This window comes from Misgurnus anguillicaudatus, chromosome 17, assembly GCF_027580225.2.
Source record: "Misgurnus anguillicaudatus chromosome 17, ASM2758022v2, whole genome shotgun sequence".
Lineage (NCBI taxonomy): Eukaryota > Metazoa > Chordata > Actinopteri > Cypriniformes > Cobitidae > Misgurnus > Misgurnus anguillicaudatus.
Window position 1 is genome coordinate 15,345,213 of NC_073353.2, and position 24,598 is coordinate 15,369,810.

Here is a 24,598-nt window from a genome sequence, read left to right on the forward strand (position 1 = left end):
AGTTGGGAGACGATTTACAAAGAAACGTCTGGTTTCATCCTTACTGATGGGGGAACTGAGAAACGGTCTACAGAGAAGAATGAAGAGCCATGTCTGCTCAATAAATAACAAAAGTCTGGACACTTCTATCTTCTGTGCTGTAATAGCTCTCAGATGGTGAATTACAACCAAATTCCAAACAGCACCTCCAATTGACACTTTAAATGTCTCATTGGCATTGATGATGTAATCAAGATTATTATTTATTGAAAACCAGTTGACAGGCTTACAAATCACAAATATCAAATTACAACAATAGAGCCCAAGATGTTACATGAAGAAAAAATATACAGTACACACTGAAGGCTTTATTATTTGTGATAATGGCTGAAAATTTCACTTTAAACAAAAGAAAGTAACCACAGCAACAAAGCAAATATTTATTTGGCAGTAAGACGTCTGTGAGTTTGCCCTTACAGTAATGTCAACTGGTGCCAGATGATGAACAAAACCAATTGCCATTCAGCCCTTAAAAGGAGAGCAATTCTTCAAGACGGCTCATGCCGACATCAATTTTCCAAATGCTCTTCCGTGAAAACAATCAAACAGGTCAGCTCAAAGTACAGCCAGTGCTTTGATTCATCACATACTAAACCATTTTTGTGAATAATAGCAGCAATTCAATCACCATCTCTGTCAGAAAAGCAGAGAGGTAACTGGCACAAAATCACATGCTGCGATGGGAGATGATGAAATCTTGGTTTCATTACAGATGGTCAACCCTCGAGTGAGCGATTTGGATTAGCAGAAATGGAAATCCATTTTAGGTGCACTTTATTTTGACACGTCTTTTTATTGTGTGTTTTTGGCTGTCAGTAAATTGACTGCACTCTAAAAAAAAAAGGTTCCTTGAGGTTCTATATAGAACCGTGGGGTTCTATACTTGGCCAATAGAACCTTTTACCAAAAAACGGGTTCCATGTAGAACCCTTGGAAGGCAAGGAACCATTTTTATTAAAATGGTTCTATAATTCACGTTTTGTGACTGAAGTGTAAACTAAAGATTACACAATAATTGCAGACCTACACAACCTACACAACTCATTTACAAACCTACACAACTCATTCACAAACCTTTTTGTGTCAATAGGTTGTGGTCAAATAAAGAGAGAGTCAACAAATAGGCTACTAATATTTAGTCTACACTGTAAAAAATCCAACTAATGAAATGTTGGACGGGCAAAAATATATAAGTTAAACCAATTTTTTTGTTTGAGCTAGTTGAGAAGATCTGTGTTTAAAATATTAAATGAATGGTTATTTTCAAATCCAGTCAAAATTCAAAATGGCTAGTGTTGAGTGAACTAATTAAGACAAATCAGGTAAATATGTGGACTTATGACAGCTATGTTTCCTGACAACAAAATGCTCATAATATTACTGTTATTTGGTCACAAAATGTAATTGTAAGAGTTGTTCAGGTGTGAATGTATGTGCTTAAAGTTTAAATATGCGGTCGGTTAATAAAGATAGCGTCTATTTAAAAATGTGCTCGGACACTTTCGGACGTAGCTAGATGAGCTCCATATGAGCTCCAGAAAATCACAGACACTTAAGCGCTCACACCCCGCCCAGCGCAGCCTCTCCTCGGCAAGCCCATCAGACTGCTGGCTCTGATATCTCTGTGGCGTTTAAACATGCGATTTAATTCATTTTAATTTCTCATACTTAACAATGAAAGGGTTATGTTTTAAATCATATTTTAGGATTGCACTTAATTGATATTGCTGTTGAGTGATGTTTCATATCTTTTACATTTGTTATAACCGGACTGCATGCGAATTTGAACTTCAGAGCTGAGGAAGCGGGTGGAGAAATAGTCCCAATATCATAATCTTAAATAAAACTTCTAAATATGCCCGTGTGTGTACCCGTGTGTGTACCCGTGTGTGTACCCGTGTGCGCGCGGGCGTGCGCGCGACCCGCTCGCGCGCGCGTGTGTATGTACAGTATGTGCGTGAGTTTTTAATTTAAAATGTCTTAACTTAACTCGGAAGGATCTGAATCACAGGTCATTTCATCTGAGATCATTCCGCATGTAACAGCTGGAATCACTCACTGTTTCCTACAACGACACAAGTCATCAGCCGTTTCCTCAAGGTCACGTCAGGTAAGTGTTTGTAAATAAATGTTAATTTTAGACTATATTAATTGGCACAGACGCAAATACTCGACGTTTTTGTAAACAGAGACGTTATATAAAGGTGTGTTATGGTATGTGACCGACTTAAAGTGTGTGTTATGTTATGTGTCCGAGTTAAAGTGGAGCTATTTTAGTTAAGATAATACCGGACAAGGTTTAGGACTTCGTCTTAATTATAATTGGGACATTTTTACAAACAAACCTTATAAAATACAATACTGGCGTGCATTTTGAGACAAAACAATAGCACTCATATGTTAACAGATGTCAGTATTTTAGTCAGTGATAAGTCCTGTCCGAGAAAACCGCCCAATAGTGTTTAATTCAGTTACGTGTGATGTCTGAGGGAAATTTGGCAATTTTAGGTTATAAAATCTTTCACCGTCAAGCTTTCTTATATTAAACATGTTATTTATGTATGTGTGTGTGTTTATATTCCTCTGTTTATTAAACCAGAGCGGTGATGATGTGGAGAGGCAGAGACCACCACCATACGCGAAGATGAGCCTCGAGGCGTGACAGTTATTTTTTCAAACTGGGGAGTTCAGACTCAGGACCGGCATTTCTGCTTGTTTGTACCCTGAGGTAAACTTTCTACATTTTTGAAACAATATTACTGAAATATTTAGTATAATTAGTTAATATTTATTTTGTTAGAGTGGGTCTTGTGCTAAATAGTGATACTAGCTACATTTATAATATTTACCTCAGTTAAAAAATACTGCTGGTAACGTTAAAGCACTGACGGGCTTCGTCAACCGTCAGTTATAAAAGCTCTGTTAAATACATTTTGTTCCGGGTTTTAATGAATTACGTTACAGTCCTGCTTTATTTCTTTGTCATTTTAAATTAAATTGCCAAGCACAATAAGACAGCTGTGTTGTAAGGAGCACTTATGTTATTGCAAGCATTATTTAAAGAAAATCCCAGCTTCCTTGACTGTGTAAATAGTGTAGGTATAGTCTTCTGTAATTTAGTTAGCATTTGAGGCACTTTATTTAAACTAAGTAACATTCAATGCAAATATAAAAATATTACTCTGTTTACCCTTAAATAGCATACAGCTCCACATCAATTATTATGAGTCTTGTTGGTTCGTGAGTGTCGCTTGCCTAGTTGTCATACTTTATTTGTGTTATTATGGGATAATTTTAAGTCTATTTGATGGCTTCTGTTAATTGGTAAAAAGCACTTAAAAGGTGAAATGTTTGTTTTACAGGAACCCAAAGGTCCCACACCAACCATAGTGTTCAACGGCTCTCCTGATCTTCTCAAATCTGAAAGTATCAACTTTATAATGGACAATGTGAACTTAATATGTGGAAGACATTGACATCACAGGCTGTGGAATGACTGTGTCACAGGTCGGAGAAGCGGACCGCCCCTGTCGCGGATCACGCTCCTCCTAGTTCCACCTCGAGGAGGTCCCAAAGCACCCCAATGACCAGACAAACCAGAGATAAGTAAAATATAGAAATAGAAACTTTATTTAAATTATTTAAAACTAAAGTGGGGAATGGGAAAGGGAATCTAAAAATCTCGCTTCTCGCCCTCAGGGGGAGTATTACGGGGCCAGGGACGTTGGAGGGGTTTCCACGTGACTCCAGCTGGAACACCACTACAGAGCGTATCTGGGTGGGTTGGGCACACACCGTCGCGGCGGCCCCTGATGGCATCCACAAAGGTCCGAGACCCTCCTAAGGTGAGTACGGACGACAAGGACACAGCACAACACTTCAAGAAAGCTTTGTGTATTTCCGTTTCAAGAGGTTCTTACTTGACTGTTGAACAGTGTTTCTTCTCTCTCCACAGCTCCTAGCCGTAGCAGAACTACGTATTTCAGCACCCGAAGGACTAACAACCCAGCCGGCATCTGCAGCGTATATCCAACGCGATCAAACTTCACTCTGACAAGTAACTTCCTATACACAACCACGCCGTCCTTTCGCCCGGACCAGCCCCGCACTCTTTCCGCCCGCTACCTAGCGGTCGCCGGATCAGCAGAGCCTGCGGACTCTTCGGAGGCTGGTCTTCGTTGTGCTGCCCAAGGCGGAAGTTGACTCGCCCGAAAATCGACCCTTCCAGTAACTTCTACCTTCTCTCTTTATATCCTCCTCCATGGCGTGGCTCGCCCAACCATCGCTCGCCACGTCACTTACACAGCTGTGCCTTGTTTCAGCAAGTGCGGGGATTCCCGGGGAACCCTGAAGTGCCGGTGTCTCTACAAACCGGTCCGGGCGGAACCTCTTCACTCTCCTTTTGGTTCCGCCCCGCATAGTCACTCCGTGACAACTGTTTGCGTTTTTTTTTCTCCTCAATGTTCAATACCCTTTTGCCATTAAGCACACAGTGACTTTAATTTATAAAATATATGCTTAAGTTTTAATACCTGTACAAAACAAATGTACAATCAACTTGTGTAAATTGTCATTCTATTTAATAGATTGTTCATGAATTGTCTTTAAATGCATTGTGATTTCGGTAACACTTTACAATAAAGTTCATTAGTTAACATTAGTTAATGTATTAACTAACTTGAACAAACCATAAGCAATACATTTGTGACAGTATTTATTCATCTTTGTTAATGTTAGTTAATAAAAATTTAAGCTTTAATTGCTTGTTCATGTTAGTTCAGAGTGCATTAACTAATGTTAACAAGATTTTAATAAAGTAATTGTTGAAATTAACATTAACAAAGATTAATAAAGGCTGTATAAGTGCAGTTCATTATTAGTTCATGTTAACTAATGTAGCTAACTAATGTTAACTAATGAACCTTATTGTGAAGTGTTACCGTGATTTCTTTTCATCATTTCAGACACATGTAAAAGTTACTAAAAATTAGTACTGCATATACTGTACAGTATCTATGCGTAAGGGAAATAACTTGAACAAAATTTTTAATGTATAGTGTAATTAAGAGTTTAGCTGTTTAATACAGAGATGCAATTTATTTATATATATTATTTATATATAAACGTATGTATGTTTATTAAAAAGTGAAAATGCTTAATGGAAATAATTAAATAACTAAATGGTTGAATGTAATGAGACATTTTAAATGTAAACTAAAGTTTTGCTGTCTAATACAGAATAAAGAGATGTGATTTTAAGTAATTTTTATAGATTTATATTTCTGTATAATACAATTAATAAATAGTAAACTTTTATAATTTTCTAGATCGGTTATAATTTCTTATCAATAATAAATTACTCATAATAATAAAGAACCTTTAATGGTTCTAAATAGAACCATCTAACTTTGATTCAAAGAACCATTTGGGGTTCTTTTTAATGAACCCATTAAAGTGGTTCTATATTGAACCATTTGGGGGTTCCATATATGAAGCGGGTGATAGAACCATTTCTGGTTCGATATAGAACCATTTTTTTTAAGAGTGTGGCGTTTTAATTACAGCATCCATCATATTAGCTGTTTGTATGTAAGTTCTGGTAAAAAGAAGTAGGATTATCAGTTATTGACTATGGCTTAAAAGAGCATTTCACCCGTAGAAACATTAATCTTTATTGAAAGTGCGTCATATTTGTAGTCAAAATATAACATACATTTCGAATTTGGTGCCTATTTGACAGAAAAAATTGGTGTTTATAGTCTCACCTCCTCAACAAAAATATTGGACTTCCTGGTTTCAATGATGCAAAATGATGATTTTTACATCATTGAAAGAAGGAAGTGCAACACTGAAATCTGCATTTCTCCTGTCTCAGCGGCAACTGAGGAAATGATGCACGACCATTCAAAAACATGACTGGGGTTCTAACTATACAAAAATAATATATTAAAAGTCCCTGTAAAGTCAGATATATTAAATGTGTTCCAAGTTTGTCACACAACAGAAAAATCTGTTCTTAACCACCCAAAAAAAGTCCACAAATAAATAGTCCTGAAAAAGTCCACAAATAAGAAATAATTTTAGGACATAAAAGTGGCCACAGCAACTGTTTTTGAAACAGTTTGTCAAAGTTAATGGTCATTCACACAGAACACAATTCTGTTCGTGCTATTTTGCATTTGTTGAACCATGTACACATGTCTTTGACCATTTTGCTAACCCTTCCCCTCAAGGTAATAAGAAAAATTATTCCAAAATATTGGAAACTTGAGACCAAAAGTGCAAAGAAAAATGTGTGTCATATTGTCTCCATGGCTGCCTTTAAAACAAACATTTTGGAAGTGTGATCCAACTTTCCAAGATTTCATTAGGTTTCAGAGCACCCCAGCTCGTCATCTCACATCATCCAAACATGGTTTCAATTACAAGTGAAACTCTCCATAGTGGAAGATAATCGAAACAAGCTGGAACAATCTGGAACTGACATAGAAAACCCTGGAACATACACACATCTTAAACATTTTAAATCCATATAGACCCTCTCTTCGCCAAATTCATGCTTACATAGGGAGGAGAATGTCAATGTCAATGACTCATATCTGTTTAGTTATTGGTGCAAAAAATAACTGTGCAAGCCCAATCAAATAAAAAATAACATGAAATTATTTTTGTTAATGCAAATCAATCTGAACCGTCTGGTTGGATTTGATGTGGTGTTTTTTTGGTCATTCTATGGGAAGCAGGTTGTTACATCGCTACAGGCCATGTCAAATGTTTCCTTTTACATATTGAACTTAGCAAGTACTGTCCTTTCCAAAACAACAGAGGACATACATTCACAGTTGTCATCTTTCTTTCTACCAGGTCATACCAAGCTAAAATATCAGATCTGGTCACATAAATCTTGCACTTTGAAGAGTAATTCATTCGCACATGTACTGTAATGCTGCTACTTCAATAACTAGAAACTGATTTTGACTACAATTTCTATTGTTCATGTTAGCACATTTCAGTAGACACTCCTCATAAACCCTTGTTTCATTTACACCTCTGCTCTAAAATCCAGCAGTCTAAATGTTTTAAAGCTGGGCCTAGCCTCTAAAAAAAAAATAGCTGTAAAGTGCTATGGATAGCAGCATGCATGAGTACTGAAAATGACAGAATTGCTTGGGGCAATTGAATGTAAATGGCAAACAGGCTTAGGGACACGTTCAGCTGTGCAGTCTGGAGATGATGAACATAGTGGAGTGGTACGGAGCAAATAAGGTTTTGACATTATGTGCAGTAGCCATATCAAAAATGAGCACAAGACTTCTCAACAAGAAATAGATGTGGCTAGAGGAATTCTCTTATAGGACCACAAGCATATATGCAACTATTTTAAAACTTTTGCTGCACATTAAACTAGTCAATCATAGAAAATTAAACAAGTACAAACTATGATTGCATGTAATCAGGGTCTACTGTTAACAGATGTCAAGAGCCAAGTGAGTAAAAAAAACCTGCACGGTAACATTTTAAAGACCTGCTGTTTTGTTTTGTGCATTGATGTAAATTGCAATGAAATAGAAAAGTAGGGTGAAACACCCAACAGTGTTTAGTTCACAGCCTGGAAGCTGATGAGAAGCTGAAGTGCAGACTGAGTGCATTTACATGCACAGCCTTACGCTGATTTTGCTTAATAAACTGATAACATGTGGGATCATGTAAATGCGTAAAACAGTTTTCTTTAATCGGGGAAAGACTATAAACGGCATAAGCAAAAACCGATCGGCACAGGTAGTTTTTTGCTCATTACTCCGATTTCGCGTGGCATGTAAACACCTTAACCGGCTTTCTCACGGTTTTGTTAGGGCTGTTCGATTATGAGAAAAATCATAATCCCGATTGTTTTGATAAAAATCTTAATCTAGATTATTTAACACGATTACTTAAATGACTGTAAAAACATGCATTTATACATGGGCTTGACATTAACTTTTTTGCTCACCAGCCAAAGTGGCTAGTTGTTTTCCAAAGTTACTAGCCACTCAGCATTTTCACAGGCCACAATTTTGTTGCTGGTAAAATAAATTTTATATGATTAAAACTTGACTTTGGCATCCTAAAATGACTTTAATTCGAGCAAATTTACTTGGTTTAGCTAAATTAGATGCAGAATGAATTTCAAATGCAGTCTGACCACCCAAATTAGGACAACATTTATTAGCTGGTATATACCAGGTATATCAGTATAGATCATATCATATATTTAGGTGCATAAAAACAGTCCAGTAAGGCATTAATAGATTTACATAGAATGAATATATTAAAAGTGGAGCAGGGGTGTAGAAGATTAACTGAAAAGATAAACACAAAACCCCTCGACAACCACTTTAAATATTTATTAACAACAGCAGTCAAGAAATGTACATGAATTTTACTTTCAACTTGTTTATGCAGATTGTAGCTATTTATATGCTTGATCATGTTTTCTGTTAAAAGTGATTTAAGACTTTTAATGACAACTGTCGAGAGGGCATTGTTGTTGCCCAAAGTAGCCTACATTAAAATGATGCGCGAACCTCTCAGCTGGCGGGTTTCCTTTGATTTCGTGTGCATTCAGGTATGCGCTGAATTTCTCTCTGCTCTTGCCCTGAGAATGTGCACGCAATATATATCTCTCCAATCACTTCCATGCAATTGTTTTGTCTTTCCCGAAGTGTGTATGCGCTCAGACTGCCTCCTCTTGCGCATTCGCTAATCCATCACCTCTGGTGCGCTCTCTGGGAGGTGGCGCTTTGGTCCGCAACGCTCCGCTGTCTTAAAGTGTGTTGCGCTCGGTAGAGGTCGACCGATTTATCGGCCGGCCGATTAATTGGCCGATTTTTGGCATATTTTAAACAATCGGCTTTGGCCGATTTTGCTGCAAAATTAGGCCGATTAATATGCAGGCGCATCTGCGGGCACCTAAGCTCTGTTGTAGAACTCGTGACGCTGCCTCTAGCTGCAGGCAGATAGCTCCCGTCTCGTGTGTGTGCAGCCATGCCTTGTTCACATACAGCTTTAGTAAATGATGGCGGATCGCGCGAATTAAGCAGCCAGTACAACAGCGTGACGGGCTTATGTCTCGCGGTGCATAGTCCGTGCAAAGATTAGGCTCATTTCATGTGATTAATGAGTGATGATGAGTTTTGTTTGCGTGACAGAGAGAGAAGAGCCGCGCGTGCACGCTTTCTGTCTCCCTGCTTTAATTACTCAACAAAACTGACTCGATGGCGAAAGGTCGGAAGACCAAATCATAGCCACAAAGGAAATGTTTTTCGTGTTGTTACAGTAACACTTTGTTTACAGTTTTGCGCTGCTCAGCCTGGATTAGAACACAGCGCGTCCGATTCGCGAACTGACTCCTTTGAACGGATTCGTTTGAATGAACGGTTGAAACAACAGATCTGTCCCAACACTAAACTCACAAGACGTCACTGTCAGCACAATCAGTCACTTATAGCGCCTCAGAAATGAGAATGTAAATGTGTTTAGAAAGATTTGCCCTAAATAACAGTCTCAACTAAAAACCATAGACATTTACCATGTTAACTTTATGATGAATAAATATTTTATCAGGTCTACCAAATAAGGATTTTATCCTACAAAGCAATAAAAGCCATGATAAAAAACTGATCAAAGATGATGACAGCAGAGTGTCAGGTAATATCTGTGTCTGATAAATGCATGGTGCAGAGGAGGTTGTAGAACTCTTCAGAAAGACCAGTCATATATTTTTAAATACTTTGACTTAAATAGTGACATTTTTGCATTTAAAATATCTGCTAATAATGATGAGAACATTTTGATTATTATGTACATATATACTTTGACTTAAATAGTGACATTTTTGCATTTAAAATATCTGCTAATAATGATGAGAACATTTTGATTATTATGTACATATAGAAAATCGGCCAAACATATCGGCCATCGGCTGCCCTGATTTCTAAAAAATCGGCATCGGCATCGGCCAGAGAAAAAGCATATCGGTCGACCTCTAGCGCTCGGTGCAGAGTGCTCATGGGAGTTGTAGTTTCCCAGTGTCAAATTGCGCATTGGTTATCATTTTGCATAACTTTTAAGAAAACTACAAAAATGTATATTCAACCAGCCAAAGTGGGTAGAGAGATTGTCTTACCCGCCGCAGCCGAAATCTACCCGCATTTGGCGGGTGTTAATGTCAAGCCCTGCATACATTCAATGCATTGTTTAGTGTTGCTGCAGAGGGCTACACGTGTCAAAAAGCAGTAGTGTTTAAGTGCCAGCAGAACGCGATTCACGTTTTAAACACGATCGCTTGAAATGCATATCTTTACAAACATAAACAGGATTATTACCTATAGTGGTCTGACTTTAAACAGATGCCTGAGCGCGCAGCTCTCTGCACGTGAGAGAGAGAGAGAGACAGACATCGGCGCCACGATCCAGCTGATAATATTTTAAACGTGAGGGATAGTTTGCCTCCGCTTGCTTGAAAAGCATAAAACTGAACAAATACATGAGGATTTCTACTTTGTGTGAGAGGCGCAGCTACTTATGATGACGCGCTGGATTAATGACTCAAAGCGAAATAACAGAAATGCGGCACACTAATCGATCTCCCTCGATTATCTTGTTTTTGCAATCGAAATGTGCAAAAATCGAAATTGAAATCGAAAAACGATTAATTGCACAGCCCTAGGTTTTGTCCATGTGCGCATGTCTCCGTGTGTGAAAGATAAACGTCAGACGTGAAAGTAAGTGCAAAGTAACGCATAAAAAGTCTTTGCTCTACTAAAGCAGTTGGCATAGAAACTGCGAAAATAAAAACTGATGTTATATTTACAGGTTCTGGAGACACGAAAAGAGATAAAACAATACAGCTTAAGACAGATATGCCGTTTGCTTTTTGATTGACTTATGTACTATAGGGATGACGTCACTACCTGCGAGAAACCTAACAAATCTCCAAGTCCCATGTAAACGCATTTGTCTGCATAGCCGGTTTATTGATTTGCATGTAAACGCATGAAAACAGTTTTTTATAATGAGCAGATTTTTGATAGTTATCCGCTTATTTTGTGCATGTAAACGTACTCAATGATGTCATAAACTGTTTCATCGGACGCACGTGCGGTGACACAATGGTCCCGTACACACTGCATATAATTTGGTTGTCACTTCACCTTTTAATGCTTAATCCTGTTCTGTACACACACAGTTCAGTAATTTACGGGACTCACAACCGCATTCTACAACCGAATTAACTCCCGCAAAATGCAGGTAGTGACAACCGCATTTACTGAAACTCTGCACAGTGTGTACATAACCGATCTGAACAACTAGTAGTTAATCAAGTGTTTAAATGTTCATCATAAACAGGACAGGTCTCTCTTCTGAAAAAATAAATGCTTAGAGGAAAGTCTTCTGTATGCGCGGTTCAGAAAATGACAGAGGCACAATTTGCTGACTATTGTTGCCAGATCTTGCACTAAAAAAAAGCGAACAAGAAAAATCCAATAATAAACCGAAATAAATCTAAATGCTTTACCTCAAAGATCAAAATATTGGGACCGGCCCCCTCACACTTTATTAACACCCCAAACTTGATCGCTTCATGAGCCAAAAGCCATAAACGGTTAAGCGCCCAAACGGTATTTACGTACAAAAAAAGACGAGGACCTGGCAGCACTGCAAGATAAAGCCCTGCGCGGGACTGTTTTTTAAACCCGCACCCGCTGAATTTATGACCAGTCCCGCCCGCTCCCGCAACCTGCATGTTCCACTCCCGCCCGCAATATTTGTGTCCACTCCCGCCCGCTCCCGCGGATTTTCTCAGAGCTTGTGAAAACTGTACACAAATGCATGCTCATACAAAACATTGGTTCAGATTAACATCCAGAATAACAGACTTTCAACACTACTGTGTTTAAAATTAGGGATGTGCACGAATGGTCAAATATTTGATCTGCAATAATAATTCTAATGGAAAAGATGCTATTGGAATGTTAGTTTGTTTTTTAATGCGCCACCGCACTGACCGCAGGGTAAATCAATGCTACTATTCATTTAATGTTTTCACTTCATGTATTGTCTTTTACAGTCTTTAATGTAAATATATATTAGGGATGCACCGAATCCAGGATTCGGTTTCGGATTCGGCCGAATACTGGGCTTTTTGGCGGGGTTCGGGTTCGGCCGAATCCTAGATTTTTTTTCCACCGAACCGAACCCTAGGCTTGCGCTACGCTGGTCGACGTCACGCAGCCGTTGATTACACACATCGGGTGCTGACGTGGAGATGAGCTTTTTCATTCGGTCAGCTGGACACACCAAAACTTTTAAACACCGCTGAAAACGCCTTGAGGACCCCAAATAACAGCTGTTTTTCAGCCGAGCGCTTGGTAGCTGTGATGCTTCAGCTGTGAGCCGGTTGGTTGCTGTGGTAATGTCCTGCCCCTCCTCCACTGTAATTGGACGGCCGTGTGAAGACTGACATTGACGAGCGGAGCTTCTCACTCAAAGTTAAATATAGTTTTCAGCGCAGAGCTGCTTGCTTATTGGAAAAACGAGCGTGTCGCAACGCATCGCTTTCATTATGCATAGGCTTATGGTAATTGTCAAAATAGTTTTTCCAACTTGTCATCCTGGCATAATGTACAATTAAAATTAAATAAAATGAAAAATACACTGCTGTGGACGTTTTTTACTTCATTAATGTGTTTTACTGTGTTGGAATAAGGATGCGAGTAGGATTCGGTATTCGGTTTCGGATTCGGACGAATCTTAAACGGTGGATTCGGGATTCGGCCGAACCTAAAAAATCTGGATTCGGTGCATCCCTAATATATATACATCAAATATAAATTACATATACATGAAAATTTATTTGTTTGTATATCTGATTGTTTTGGCAATTCAGATCGCAGACTAATTCAAGTATTTAGAGTTTTAACACCGGGTTGTCTGTTTTTGTCCACCGGCTCAGGTTTAATTTAGACGTGCTTCTCTGCCGCATCAGTGCGCATCATGAGAGATTTGTTAGCTTCTTGTTATGGCTTATTTTATTTTGTAATTACAGCTAAACGGGACAGACATGGAAAACGAAACGGAGAACATTTATTATATGCGGTGCTCTATATGGAATATGAACTCAGCCTTCGCTCCGCGTGGGGTTTTACGCAGTTAAAATGACATATTTTTTAAGCAGTGTTTTGTAACATTAACCGTTAAAACAAAACCTCAGTTTTCAAATGTATACTGCATGATAAACACGCACCAAATGATTAATTAAAACAAACAAACAGTTTAACTGTTAACAACCTGATTTGTCACTAGTGCTCACCAGTTCTTTCAGATGCGAGGCACATAGTGTATAACAGCATTGGGCATGTGCTTCCTGAAGTTGCCACGGTATGTCCCACATAATGTTTAGCTTAATTTTCTTTTCAACTTCATGCAATGACCCCATTTCTATTACATGCAAAATTCCACCGGGACCCGCGGGTCTCCCGCAAAAAAATTCTGACCGCCCACTCCCGCCCGCAGCAAAGGTACACCCGCCCCCTCACGCGAGATTTGCGTTGGGTCCCGCGGGAGTCCCGTCCCAATGCAGCCCTCTACTGCAAGACACGCTCCGCGCTGTGAAGCAGCCTCACAAAAGCGTAAAATACACAACGCCAAGACGGAGGTTTATTGCAAACACAATGCTGTTTTGAGTGATAAGCACGCGAGACGGCAGAACGTTGCTATGGTTATTTTTGTGTCAATCATCACATTTTCAGGAGTGAGTCTTGTTCCATACAGATATGAAACGAACATTTAGGGGATTCACTTCCGCATTTTAATGTGGTTGTCACTCCCGAAAGTTTGCAGTGTGTACGAGACCAATACGTGTCTGGTCTAGGGGTGTCACGATTCTCCAAATCCTCGATTCAATTACATTTTCAATTCCAAGGTCACGATTCGATTCTCAATTTTTACATATTTTTTTGAAACACAAAAATTATATGCCATTATTATTATTATAATTATAGTTTAACATTAACATGCACAAGTTCGGTGATGTGACTTAATTTCGATCGATTTCGATTTAAAATCGAAATCGTGACACCCTTAGTCTGGTCCAAACTTTACTTCTGGTTTCAGTTTTTTTTAATGGTCTGATTAGTTACTAAACTGAACTCTTGAACAAATACCTCGTTAAAAATAACAAATGTTTTGGTCTCCTAGGTAATCTGTGTGTTGTTTATTTTGCTTGTTTTATAAATAAACTACATTTAAAGTACTTTGTTGTTATTTATTCTTAGCGGAGTTTACCAAAAGTTACAACCACGAAAGCCGCTTGTTTTTGTTGTTACTGCTTCAGACAAGAATTCAAGGACATGTAGCTATTAGGGATGCCAATTTATGCAATTTCCCATTTTCGATGATCTTTTAAATTAACGATCAATCAATTCAATAATCGTTAACAGTAATAGTGCAATAAGCTTTTACAGCAGTGGCATATAGCCAATGATAAAAGTGTGCGTAAAAATCCCAGCTTCCTCACGCGAATTAAAAGATTTTATTTTGTCTAAATAACATGCTAGTGGGATTGTTAATTGAGTCAGTGTAGTTGGTGTTTTGATAAAAATCATCAATTTAATCTCGTAATGAAATATAATGACTAATAGACACAGTACACTCCGCCTCATAACAGGCACTCCGCACAGTCAGATGAAAGTCTGTGCGTCCATGACAAAATAAAAGTTTCATTACTATCAAGTGTTATTTTCTAGTTGTTCACCTCGCTTTCCGAGTCATTGATACACCACTTGCTGCAATTAAATCCAAGAAGCACACAAAGGGCACTTTTCCCGTTGTCACCTCAGCTGCATGTACTTTCAGCAAAGATGCTTATATTATGAAGATTTCAACCTTCTATTAGAAAACCCGTTTAGGGCATAGCGCCTCAGCCAGTCAATAATGGTAATCAATGATATATGATGCGGGCATTCAGAGTGTAATGACAGTCTGTTACAGTTTACATTTTAGTTTCTTGCAAGAATTTAAGATTACATTTGAATCTGTTCATTAAAAACCGCTTCTGGTCTCCTTCCCTGTGTAAAGCAGCGTTGCTGTGCTAATCTTGCAGGCTTCCCTGAAGAGGGTCTTTGCTGTCAGTATTTGCATTTTCGGCATCGGACCCTCTCAGATCCACTGCAGATGCCATTTCGTTGTGTTAGCAGCCGTCCTCATCTCGAAATGAGGTTAAAAACCCAGGTGTGTGTTTGTCATCGAGCATCATTTTTGATCATGGCTGGTTTAACTTCTGCACGCTTGTTTAATTTTTTTTCACACGCTGTGTATGTGCTTTGTGCAAGCGCCGCACACACGTGCTTGCTTTTTCGACAACCGTTAAGTTTTATCGATTTAATTCTTATCGACAATTAATCAAAGATTGATTAATTGTTAACATCCCTAGTAGCTATCATTATATACATTTATTTTACACAGCAATGTTAGCTTAGAGTAGTAGTTGATAAGCGTTAGATAAGAAATATAAATGAATGTAATTTACTTGTAATTTATTTCCCTGGTTATCAGTAATAAACTACTGTAAAACGACTCTGTTTATTTTATGTGGAAGTCTACCGGAAGTTGCGTTTAGTCCACAAAAGCCGCTTGTTTATGTTGCTGCTGCTGCTGAAACCGTCTATAAGCGGAAGTGAGGGAATAAGTTTTGAAGCTTATGTCTTCTAAATAGTGATCCCCTCACTATGTATCGGACGATTTTTGATGAATTTGAAACCATCGCCATATCAGTAATACCACAAGAAAGGCTGATACCGATTTTGTTAATTAATTAATTGCATGAAGGCAATAAGTTGCATGTCTGTTGCATAATTCAGCATTTAAAAATATATCAAAATAATAAAATATTTCCCAAAACAAAATCTGTACAAATTATAGTTTGTCAGACGTGCAATGGGGAAAAAATAGTAAATCACATAGTTAATCACAATAGCTTATATATGTACTTACATTAACACTAAAAGTCAATGGGGACTTTAAATCCGACATAAATAAATATGACGTCATGGAAATCGACTAAAGAACCTGTTGAGTCTTGAGCATCTTTCACAAAAATATATTTTACCTGATATCTCAAGTTACTTTTCTTTAAAAGAAAAAAGGTATTCATCAACGTTTACGTTTAATTTGTATTAATCCAACCAGAATAAAAATGGCTTTTTTTAAACAAACACGACCGACGCTGTGACGGGTTTATTTTACTAGTGACATAATGCGCATGTCAGTCACATAGCTGAACGGGAAAACATGGCAAATGCACAAAATCTATTTTAGTACAATATTAAATAATTATCTAAACACAGCTGCAAAACCACAAAACAACGCAAAATTCTGAGGTAAAACTGTCCAGGACACAACACCGAGCTTTAGGCAATAGCTTTAAATTTATTTTTGGACAAAATTTGTTTGCAAAACCTAACTTCTATTGACATAACATCAACCTGTATCATTTAAGTTAACTTGTAATAAACTTGTAACAGAACAAATTTCTACATCACTAGAAAAGATATGATCATAGGGAACACAAAAATCAAGTGTCACCTGTCAATTAAAAGCTATAAGGCTAAAAACTAACGTTACCAAATTTAAACTGTGTATCACACGACTTGTATTGAATTGTATGCACGTTTTAGTCGCGCGAAAAGAAAATAAACTTACAGAGGGCGTTAAATGATCGCGTAATTACGGTTCGCGTGCTGCAAATCACTGCGAATCTGTGCACATCAATACATCTCTTGTAAAAGTCACCATCGCCTCGCTTTACAATCTCGCTTAAGAGGACAATAAACTTTTAAATGTCAATAAGACATCAGCCGTATTTGTGTGGATGTAACGTTAGTTAGTTTTAACTCAGCGTCAACAGATGAGCAACAGACACACTTCCACACCTCACACTTTAGACCGCTAAAACCACAAAGCTCCGCACGTTTACCTGGACGTAGTTACTTTCACAGTATTCAGCGACTCTTTCGAGATTTATGTAGCTGTCCAGCAAAGCACTGCGACCCGCGGGAATTTCCTCCTCCAGCAGCATCTGCAGCTCCGCCATCTTTACATGTCTCCATGCACCCGCCGCCTCGCGCGTCAGGAGCAACAGGAAGTGCCGCGGATTCACCTCCCGCGCTGAGATCCGAGAAAAGCTAGCAAAGAGTTTTTATCCTAATATAGAGACGGTTTCACTTAATAATTACAATGTCTAAATAATAAAATATGATATATGATGAACAGGTGTGATAACTGTTTACAGTATGTATTTTTAGTGTAGTACAGTGTAGTACATTTGGTGGGTTTCGGGCATCTAATCTACCCCCAGTATATTTCTGGCAAAACTATTAATAACAAAGATTGCCTATACAATGTTTAACAGCTAATGTATACAAATTAAACTATTAATATATGCGTACATAAATTAAACAAATTGTCCCCCATATTTCATTATTTTCTATGTGCATTTTATCGGTTAAGCATTGTTGCATATTTTAATGTTTGTTAATGTTATTGGTAACACTTTACAATAAGGTTATATTTGTTAACATTACCGTTAATCGGCATTTATTCATCCTTGTTAATGTTTGTAATGCCAATACACTTATTTATGTTAGTTCATGGTCCATTAACCGTGTTAAGAGTTACAATTTTGATTTTAAAAATGTATAAGTAAACGGTGTTAATAACATGAACTAAGATTAGTAAATGTTGTAGAATTGTTTAGTGTTAGTTTATGTTAGTGTTAGAATCTAATTCTAAGCAGGTCTAGAGGTATGAAGTTTTCGTTGAATCTGTAGTAAAGAGACGAGGTCTGAGGTGAGCAGCAGAGAGTTCTGATATATTTCAGGGGCCATGAAAGACACTGACACCGAGATGCAGTTCAAACATAGACCAAAGTTTATTAGACAGGCTTCAGCTTATATAGTGTACAGAAAGGAAGCACTGGTCACCTGATAAACATTTGATAATGTCTAGAAGAATCATGTGGGCAGCTATTGAGCAAACATGTCTGGAGAACAATCACATGATTGGTCCCTTCGCAGGAACGTCTGGATACGGATACATAAATAATAATGCTTAGACAGTTGTATTGTGTAAACGGGGAAAGGGAGATTAGAACAGGGAAGTCTGGTCGTACTTCATGACCTGGACTGACCAGCCCATGTCTAGCTTTTGTGCATAGTCAAGGGAAAATGTCACAACTCAATCTCAACTTAGTAAATGCAAGATAAATGAACCGTATCATTGCTTCATTAATCATCCGAGTATAACAATAAAGAAATATACAAGGTTCTATGAAAATATATCAAATATATAAATGTGGGGTGTGGGGGAACAACAATTAAATTCTGACAATGGCCCCTTTGAGACACGTCAGTGGATCACATCTGATCCCACACACCCATATCAAAAAGAAAAATTCCCTTGTGTTTGAAAATAAAATTTTGCATCACAGGTCGTTTGGGTCCACCTTCTATACATCGAGTTATCACTAATCCATTTACTCCAGATACATTATTTATGACATATAACAGGGTTATGGGTCCACATCTGGAAAGCACTGGTTTCATATACTTTAAGAAAATACTTTTCCTAATTGCAGAAATCAAATAGTTACAATTAGTTTATTAAATAGCAATTTCCTAAATAACCCTTATTTTCAAGAAACCAATACCTTTATTATTATTTTTTTTTTCTATAGACTTTCAGATCACTATCATTCAAAATAAACATATACCACAGCATATGATCTATGATCGCTTTTGCAGGGCCAGTTGTGTGATGTGTTCGTTGTCTTCCAATATTCTTTGCTCTGCTTCCACAATGTGCTCGCTGAAGATGATGAAAGCTTTGGTCACAATACATGGTTCGAATCCTCTCGGCAGTGGAGCTTCCATCAAGATATCTCACTCGTTGTTCTCCGTTGTTTTCCATTACTAGTAGTCGTTGTTTGGGTTCGTCTCTGGTGTCCTGATCCGTGGCAGAGTGGTGCTTCAACCCTGAGGCGTGAATCCACTGTAGCTGGTTGTCAATCAGAACTCCCATCTTTGTCACAGCCATCACCTTGTCTGGGCCGAGGTATTTTGGCTCTCATACCCTCGAGGGCTTCAGGCTCCTATTTAGAACAACCTGTCCTGGAGCAAAAATGTAAGTTGGCTTTTCTGAGGGGAGAGACAAAGAAAATTAGCACAGATAGAGTTCAATTTCTCAATTATGGACACCACATAGTCTTCTTGTATCACCTCCAGGTCACCTGGGGAAGAAACGCCTGCGCGGCCTTTGACCCACAGGGTGGGGAATGGCCTACCCATTAGTATTTCAAATGAAGACAATTGTTTGGTTGAAGATGGAGTCATTCTTATTTCGTATAATAAAGCAGGTAGCAAATCTACCCATTTTTTCCGTTTCTAACGCAGCTTTGGTTATCCTATGTGTAATTTTCGTGTCCGTTCTCTCTATGACAGCTGCTAATTGTAGGTGATGATACGGGATATTAAAATGGCAATTAATAGTCGGCGCTTTAGCTAAGAGCTACATTACTCTAGACACAAAAGGTGTCTCGTCAGATTCAGTTGTTTTCGGTATGCTAAAACGAACGAGGAATAATTTCCTTTTGTCAAAATTTTAACTACAGTTTGCGCATCCTCTTTGTGATAAAAAAGATATTTCATAATTTTCAATCGGCAGTATGCGTATGAAATCAATCTGATCATGTTAATCAGGTGCCTCAAGTGTGGCAACGCTACATGTTTTGGTTTTCGATGCGGGTTCAATTTTGCACAGGTTAAACATGAGTCCAAAATCAATTTGTTGGTTTTCTTTACATCTGCAATATAATAAAATGGATTAATTGCTTGTGTCACCTTTGTACTACTGGTATGTGATAGACCATGGTAATATCTTATTAAAATTACCAGTCCCAGTTTTGGAAGTGCTACTCTCCCTTTCTCGTCTGCTGCACATCCGTACTTGCTCCAATATTCGAGGTCAGCCTGCGTCGGTTGACTCTGCAAAAATTTTATATCAATTTCATGTTAGTCACTTGCACAACCATAGCAAGGTCTGTTTTGACATCATACTCAAATAGTGATTTAATTTGAGCTTGAGCTGCTTCTTTTGCAGCCTCATCTGCTCTTCTTGTTTCCCACAGCCTGGTCATTATTTCCTGATTCATGACCTTTTACTTTCACTATTGCCACTTCAGACGGTAGCTGTACTGCTTTTGTCAACCGTCATATCAAATTTGAATAAACTATAGGCTTACCATCTGCTGTCTTAAAATCTCAGGCTTCCCATGTTTTTTACAAAATTTAGAATACACATATTTTGAGTCGTGTAGATTGTGGCTTTTTTCCTTTCATTAGCTCACAAGCTCGTAATAAGAGTTACCAATTCTGCAGCTTGTGCTGAGTTGTAATTTAGAGCAAAGGCTTCGATAACCTCACCAGTATCCGACACCACAGCATAACCACACAGGTAGACACCGTCCGATGGCTTTGTATATGAGCCATCCACATAGATCTGACCCCCCCATCTAGGGGCGATTCCATTAAATCGGCCCTAGAGGAACAGGAAGTAGTCAATCCAACAATGCAATCGTGTTTTAGATCGTGCTCAGTCATGTCTACCAGTCCCAAAACTCCCAGCAAAAGTGGAATTAATGTTAAAAGTGGGCTGGATCGTTACATTTTTGGTTGCCAACAGCGTAGCCTCATACCCATATCGCCTCTGTGCCGTCCTGTGTTGTGTAAAAATGCACCAACTTGATGTGATGTGTAGAGTCATTGACTGTGACAGCACCGTTTTCTCAGCCACCTGTACAAACAGAACATCAGCAGCCACTGCATAAAGACATTTTAGGCATACCTGTTACTACATTATCTAGTTTTCTAGACAGATATGCCACTGGCCTATAAGTGCAACCTTGTTGTTGCCAAAGGATACCCAGAGCCACACCCTTCGCCTCTCACGCATGCAGGTGAAAAGTTTTTGCATAGTTCGGATGGCCCAGAGCTGGGGCCGTAGTAATGGCGTGTTTCAGTGCCATGAAATGAGTCTCTGCTTCATCAGTCCAGCATATCAGTGATGCAGGCGATGCCTTGTGATCAATCGTGCTCCGCAAATGTCCGTCATGGGCAGCACACTCAGGTTTCCATGAGCGACAACAGTTTATTAACCCCAGAAAACTTTGGAGCTGTTACACAGTTTGTGGGAATTTCATCTTCCGGATCAGTTCAACCTGATCTGTGGAGGTTTTTTTTTCGAACACCTGGCATTATGACGTGACCCAGGTACGAGAACTTTTGCTTGACCCACCGAACTTTTCTTTTGATGCTTTGAAACCAGCGTCCACCAAAATATTGCAGACGATAATGGAGGCTTCCTCACAGTTCTTTTCAGTCAGAGCAGAGACCATGAGGTCATCGGCATACAGCAGACAGCAAACCCGAAAACAGCAAGTTGATCTTTTTTTTTTCTCAATGTCTTTTTTTTTCACCGCAGCGGAGAGGACGGATGGTGAGTCAACATACCCTTCTTAGTTTTTTTTTTTTTTTTTGCACCGCCTATCCTATAAGGCTAGCAGTGGCTGTGTGTCTGGATGCACTGGAACAGAGAAACAAAGCAGCACACAATCAATGACAGAAATACGTATGTGTGCATGGAAAAATTTATAACAGTCGGCACATCTGGAACAATCAGAGACAGAGGAATTATCAGTTTATTGAGTGCTCTTAAATCTTGTGTAAGACATTATGTCTTTCCATCAGCATTCACCACCGGGTTAATCGGTGTGTTGTATGGCGAGTAGGTACGAGGACACCCTGTTAAACAAAATGGTGAATAATAGGTTTAATGCCATCTTCCTTTTCTTTTGACAAAGGATATTGTTTGATGTACACAGGTTTAAGTTTAACTTTGTATGGTTTCATATCAATGAACCATGTATCATTGTTTGACTGAGTTCATAGGCCTGGGTTAATCAAGGTGTCTACATCATGTGGTATGCGGGCGACTACTGGGTCTTGGTCGGCCTTCTTACTTCCTCCCCCCATAGGCAGAGGATCACTGTATGTCTGTAAACATGACATAAAAGAGAAAACAACATGAGAATCATGAAATTCCATTTTTAACTTATGCATTATGTCTCGCCCGAGCAAATTAAGACAAACATCTGGTATGATTTGAAATTTGTGAAGAAAAAATGGTTTGACACCTGGAGCTCTTACCTCCAGAGGTGGTGTAATGGGTCAGAACATTTCATTGTGTTTTGTTATGCCAGTTTGTCTGGTAATTACTGTCAGATAGTTTCTGATGCACTTGCTTTGGCTGTTGCATTGACTGTCTACGTGGTGGCGCCCTTGGAATAAAATTGCACCCCCCTTTGAACGACAGTCACATTTCATGTGGCCCCTTTGTCCACATAATAACACATTATATCAAATCTCAGTTTCCTTTCCGGTGCTTAAGCAAGCTTTTTCCCATTCGATGAGACTTGCACTGAAAACATAGCATGTTCACCAGATGCATCAGACTCACAAATCAGTCTATTCACATTCATATTCAACAGATTTCACTTACCGGTACCTACGATTCATATTGTTCAACAGCATATTTGTAACAGCGCACTCAGACTTTGTCAATCGGTAATCTAGAATAAACTCATACTGATTTAAAACGTGTGCAAAATTCAGAGGCAGTTTCATTTGGTTTTATCTTTCCGTTTAATGCAAATGATAAATACTGGCAAATGCCAAACCGTTTATCTAGAAAAACGCGCAGCTGATCAAAAAAGCATATCATGATATTCATGATCTTCCCGTGTGAGTGGATGACGAGAGGCTGCAGTCCCCTCACCTCCAGTCACATGGTTTTCCCGAATCAGACAGCGGCACGTATCAGTTATGTTTTTTTTTTTTGTTTTTTTTTTTACATCGCTCTCCAATTTTCATCAAAATAGCACAAATCTGCCCCTGTGACGTGTGCATACCTTTTGTGAGATTGCAAAACATTCACGTATTTTACAGCAATTTGTGGGGACGATAAACTTCGGCTGGTACTATTCGACATAAAATATGGCAGCGCATCTTGCGTTGGGGGTTTTCAATGCAAAGTTATTATATTACTAACCGCTAAGTGACGTACAGTTCAACATAAAAACCTTTATTATTTGTATACATAAATTCATCAGGTTATAAGAAAAATCCAAGGCACTCGAATGTTGTAGATATAGTTAAAAAGCCTTTATTTTCACATGGCTTTATGTTTTAAAAACAGGTGACAAATACACCTACGCGTTGCGGCTAACAAGCCTTCGTCAGGGTGTAACAAACACATGCACACACAAGTTCATTTGAACGGCAGTCAATTAGTCCAATAGCGATCACCTGGTCGCGATATGTAAGGGAGCCTAAAGAGAGAAAGCTCAATGTAACCCACACACCAAAGACACAGCCAATACATTACTCATCAAAACACCATACAAAGAGAGAGAAAAGGAAAAAAAAAAAAAATCAAAACTATATAAATTCCACAGTTCAATAATGTCCAACTCAAAATACAAAGTATTATAATTCCACACATATCACAAAAAGGGTACAAAGTCCAATTCTCCATTTAAACCTGGAAATGTTGTTGCTTTCAACGTATATATCCAAAAGGACTCTCTTTGTAAAAGCCTTTTAACCCTATCTCCTCCTCTTGTCATTCTAGGAACATGTTCTATGCCAATAATCTTTAATGTGCTCGGACTACCGTGATTTGCATTTTTATAATGTTGAGCCATTGGGTAAAGCGGATTACAAACTCTAATTGCATTTTTATGTTCCGATAATCTGATCTTTAATTTCCTCGTAGTCATCCCTATGTAGAAGCAACCACACGGGCATTCCAACCTATACACCACAAACGAGGTATTGCAATTAATAAATGATCTTATTTTAAATTCAACTCCTAAGGTTACATCTTTAAACATATTCGTCTTCAACATATTATCACAATGATTGCAGTTGCCACATTTGTAATTTCCTGCACTTTGACGTAACCAGGTGTATGGTCTCTTAGATGGAAGGTGACTTCTCACTAATTTGTCCTTTATTGTAGGTGCCCTTCGGAACACAACGGAAGGAGACTCAGGCATAACTTCCCGAAGATGAGGATCACTCAGCACAATTTCCCAATTACGTTTTATGATGTTCTTAATTCTGTTCGCCTCTGTGCTATATTGTGTCACAAAATAAACAGAATTATCTGAATCATTTAATTTGTGCTTTTTTACTAACAATTCATCTCTACTGATATTACTTGCTCTATTATATGCTTTGTTGATCACACTATTTTTGTACCCTCGTTCCTGAAATCTTTGAGTCATCTCTTGAGCTTTGATGTTAAAATCCACTTCTTTATCACATATTCTTCTCAACCTTTGAAATTGTCCGAAGGGAATGTTATCAGTTATCCATGGCGGATGAAAACTATCTGATCTTAATAT

The 24,598-nt window shown here is 38.4% G+C and overlaps 1 protein-coding gene and 3 long non-coding RNA genes across 18 annotated transcripts in view; 2 read left to right on the forward strand and 2 right to left on the reverse strand.

Moving 5' to 3' along the window:
* The window catches only part of abi2a (abl-interactor 2a), a 53,037-nt gene extending 35,781 nt beyond the window's left edge, over positions 1-17,256 (reverse strand). For 6 of the 12 annotated variants that reach the window (XM_055216531.2, XM_055216535.2, XM_055216530.2 and 3 more), the window contains exon 1: positions 17,054-17,256. In XM_055216531.2, the coding sequence (XP_055072506.1) occupies positions 17,054-17,170 (117 nt within the window). In that variant the 5' untranslated portion in view covers positions 17,171-17,256. The remainder of the gene's footprint in view (positions 1-17,053) is intronic. The other 6 variants (XM_055216537.2, XM_055216532.2, XM_055216536.2 and 3 more) reach the window with 2 other exon arrangements.
* On the forward strand, positions 1,936-5,302 carry LOC129447136 (uncharacterized). 4 transcript variants are annotated; one of them, XR_012358294.1, is made up of 5 exons: positions 1,991-2,149; positions 2,639-2,767; positions 3,402-3,884; positions 3,995-4,608; positions 4,777-5,302. It is a non-coding gene; the product is annotated as an uncharacterized lncRNA (long non-coding RNA). The 4 variants fall into 4 exon arrangements; XR_012358292.1 differs by lacking the exon at positions 4,777-5,302 and having other exon boundaries at positions 1,936-2,149; positions 3,995-4,613; XR_012358293.1 differs by lacking the exons at positions 1,991-2,149; positions 2,639-2,767; positions 4,777-5,302 and adding an exon at positions 3,056-3,134 and having other exon boundaries at positions 3,995-4,613.
* Positions 17,257-17,983: 727 nt separating the features above from the next.
* LOC129427638 (uncharacterized) lies at positions 17,984-23,077 on the reverse strand. The gene is made up of 2 exons (XR_012358296.1): positions 22,338-23,077; positions 17,984-22,184 (listed from the first exon to the last, which is right to left on the reverse strand). It is a non-coding gene; the product is annotated as an uncharacterized lncRNA (long non-coding RNA).
* A 233-nt stretch (positions 23,078-23,310) lies between these two features.
* Positions 23,311-24,362, forward strand: LOC141350248 (uncharacterized). Its single transcript, XR_012358297.1, has 2 exons — positions 23,311-24,020; positions 24,211-24,362. It is a non-coding gene; the product is annotated as an uncharacterized lncRNA (long non-coding RNA).
* The last annotated feature ends 236 nt before the right edge of the window (positions 24,363-24,598 follow it).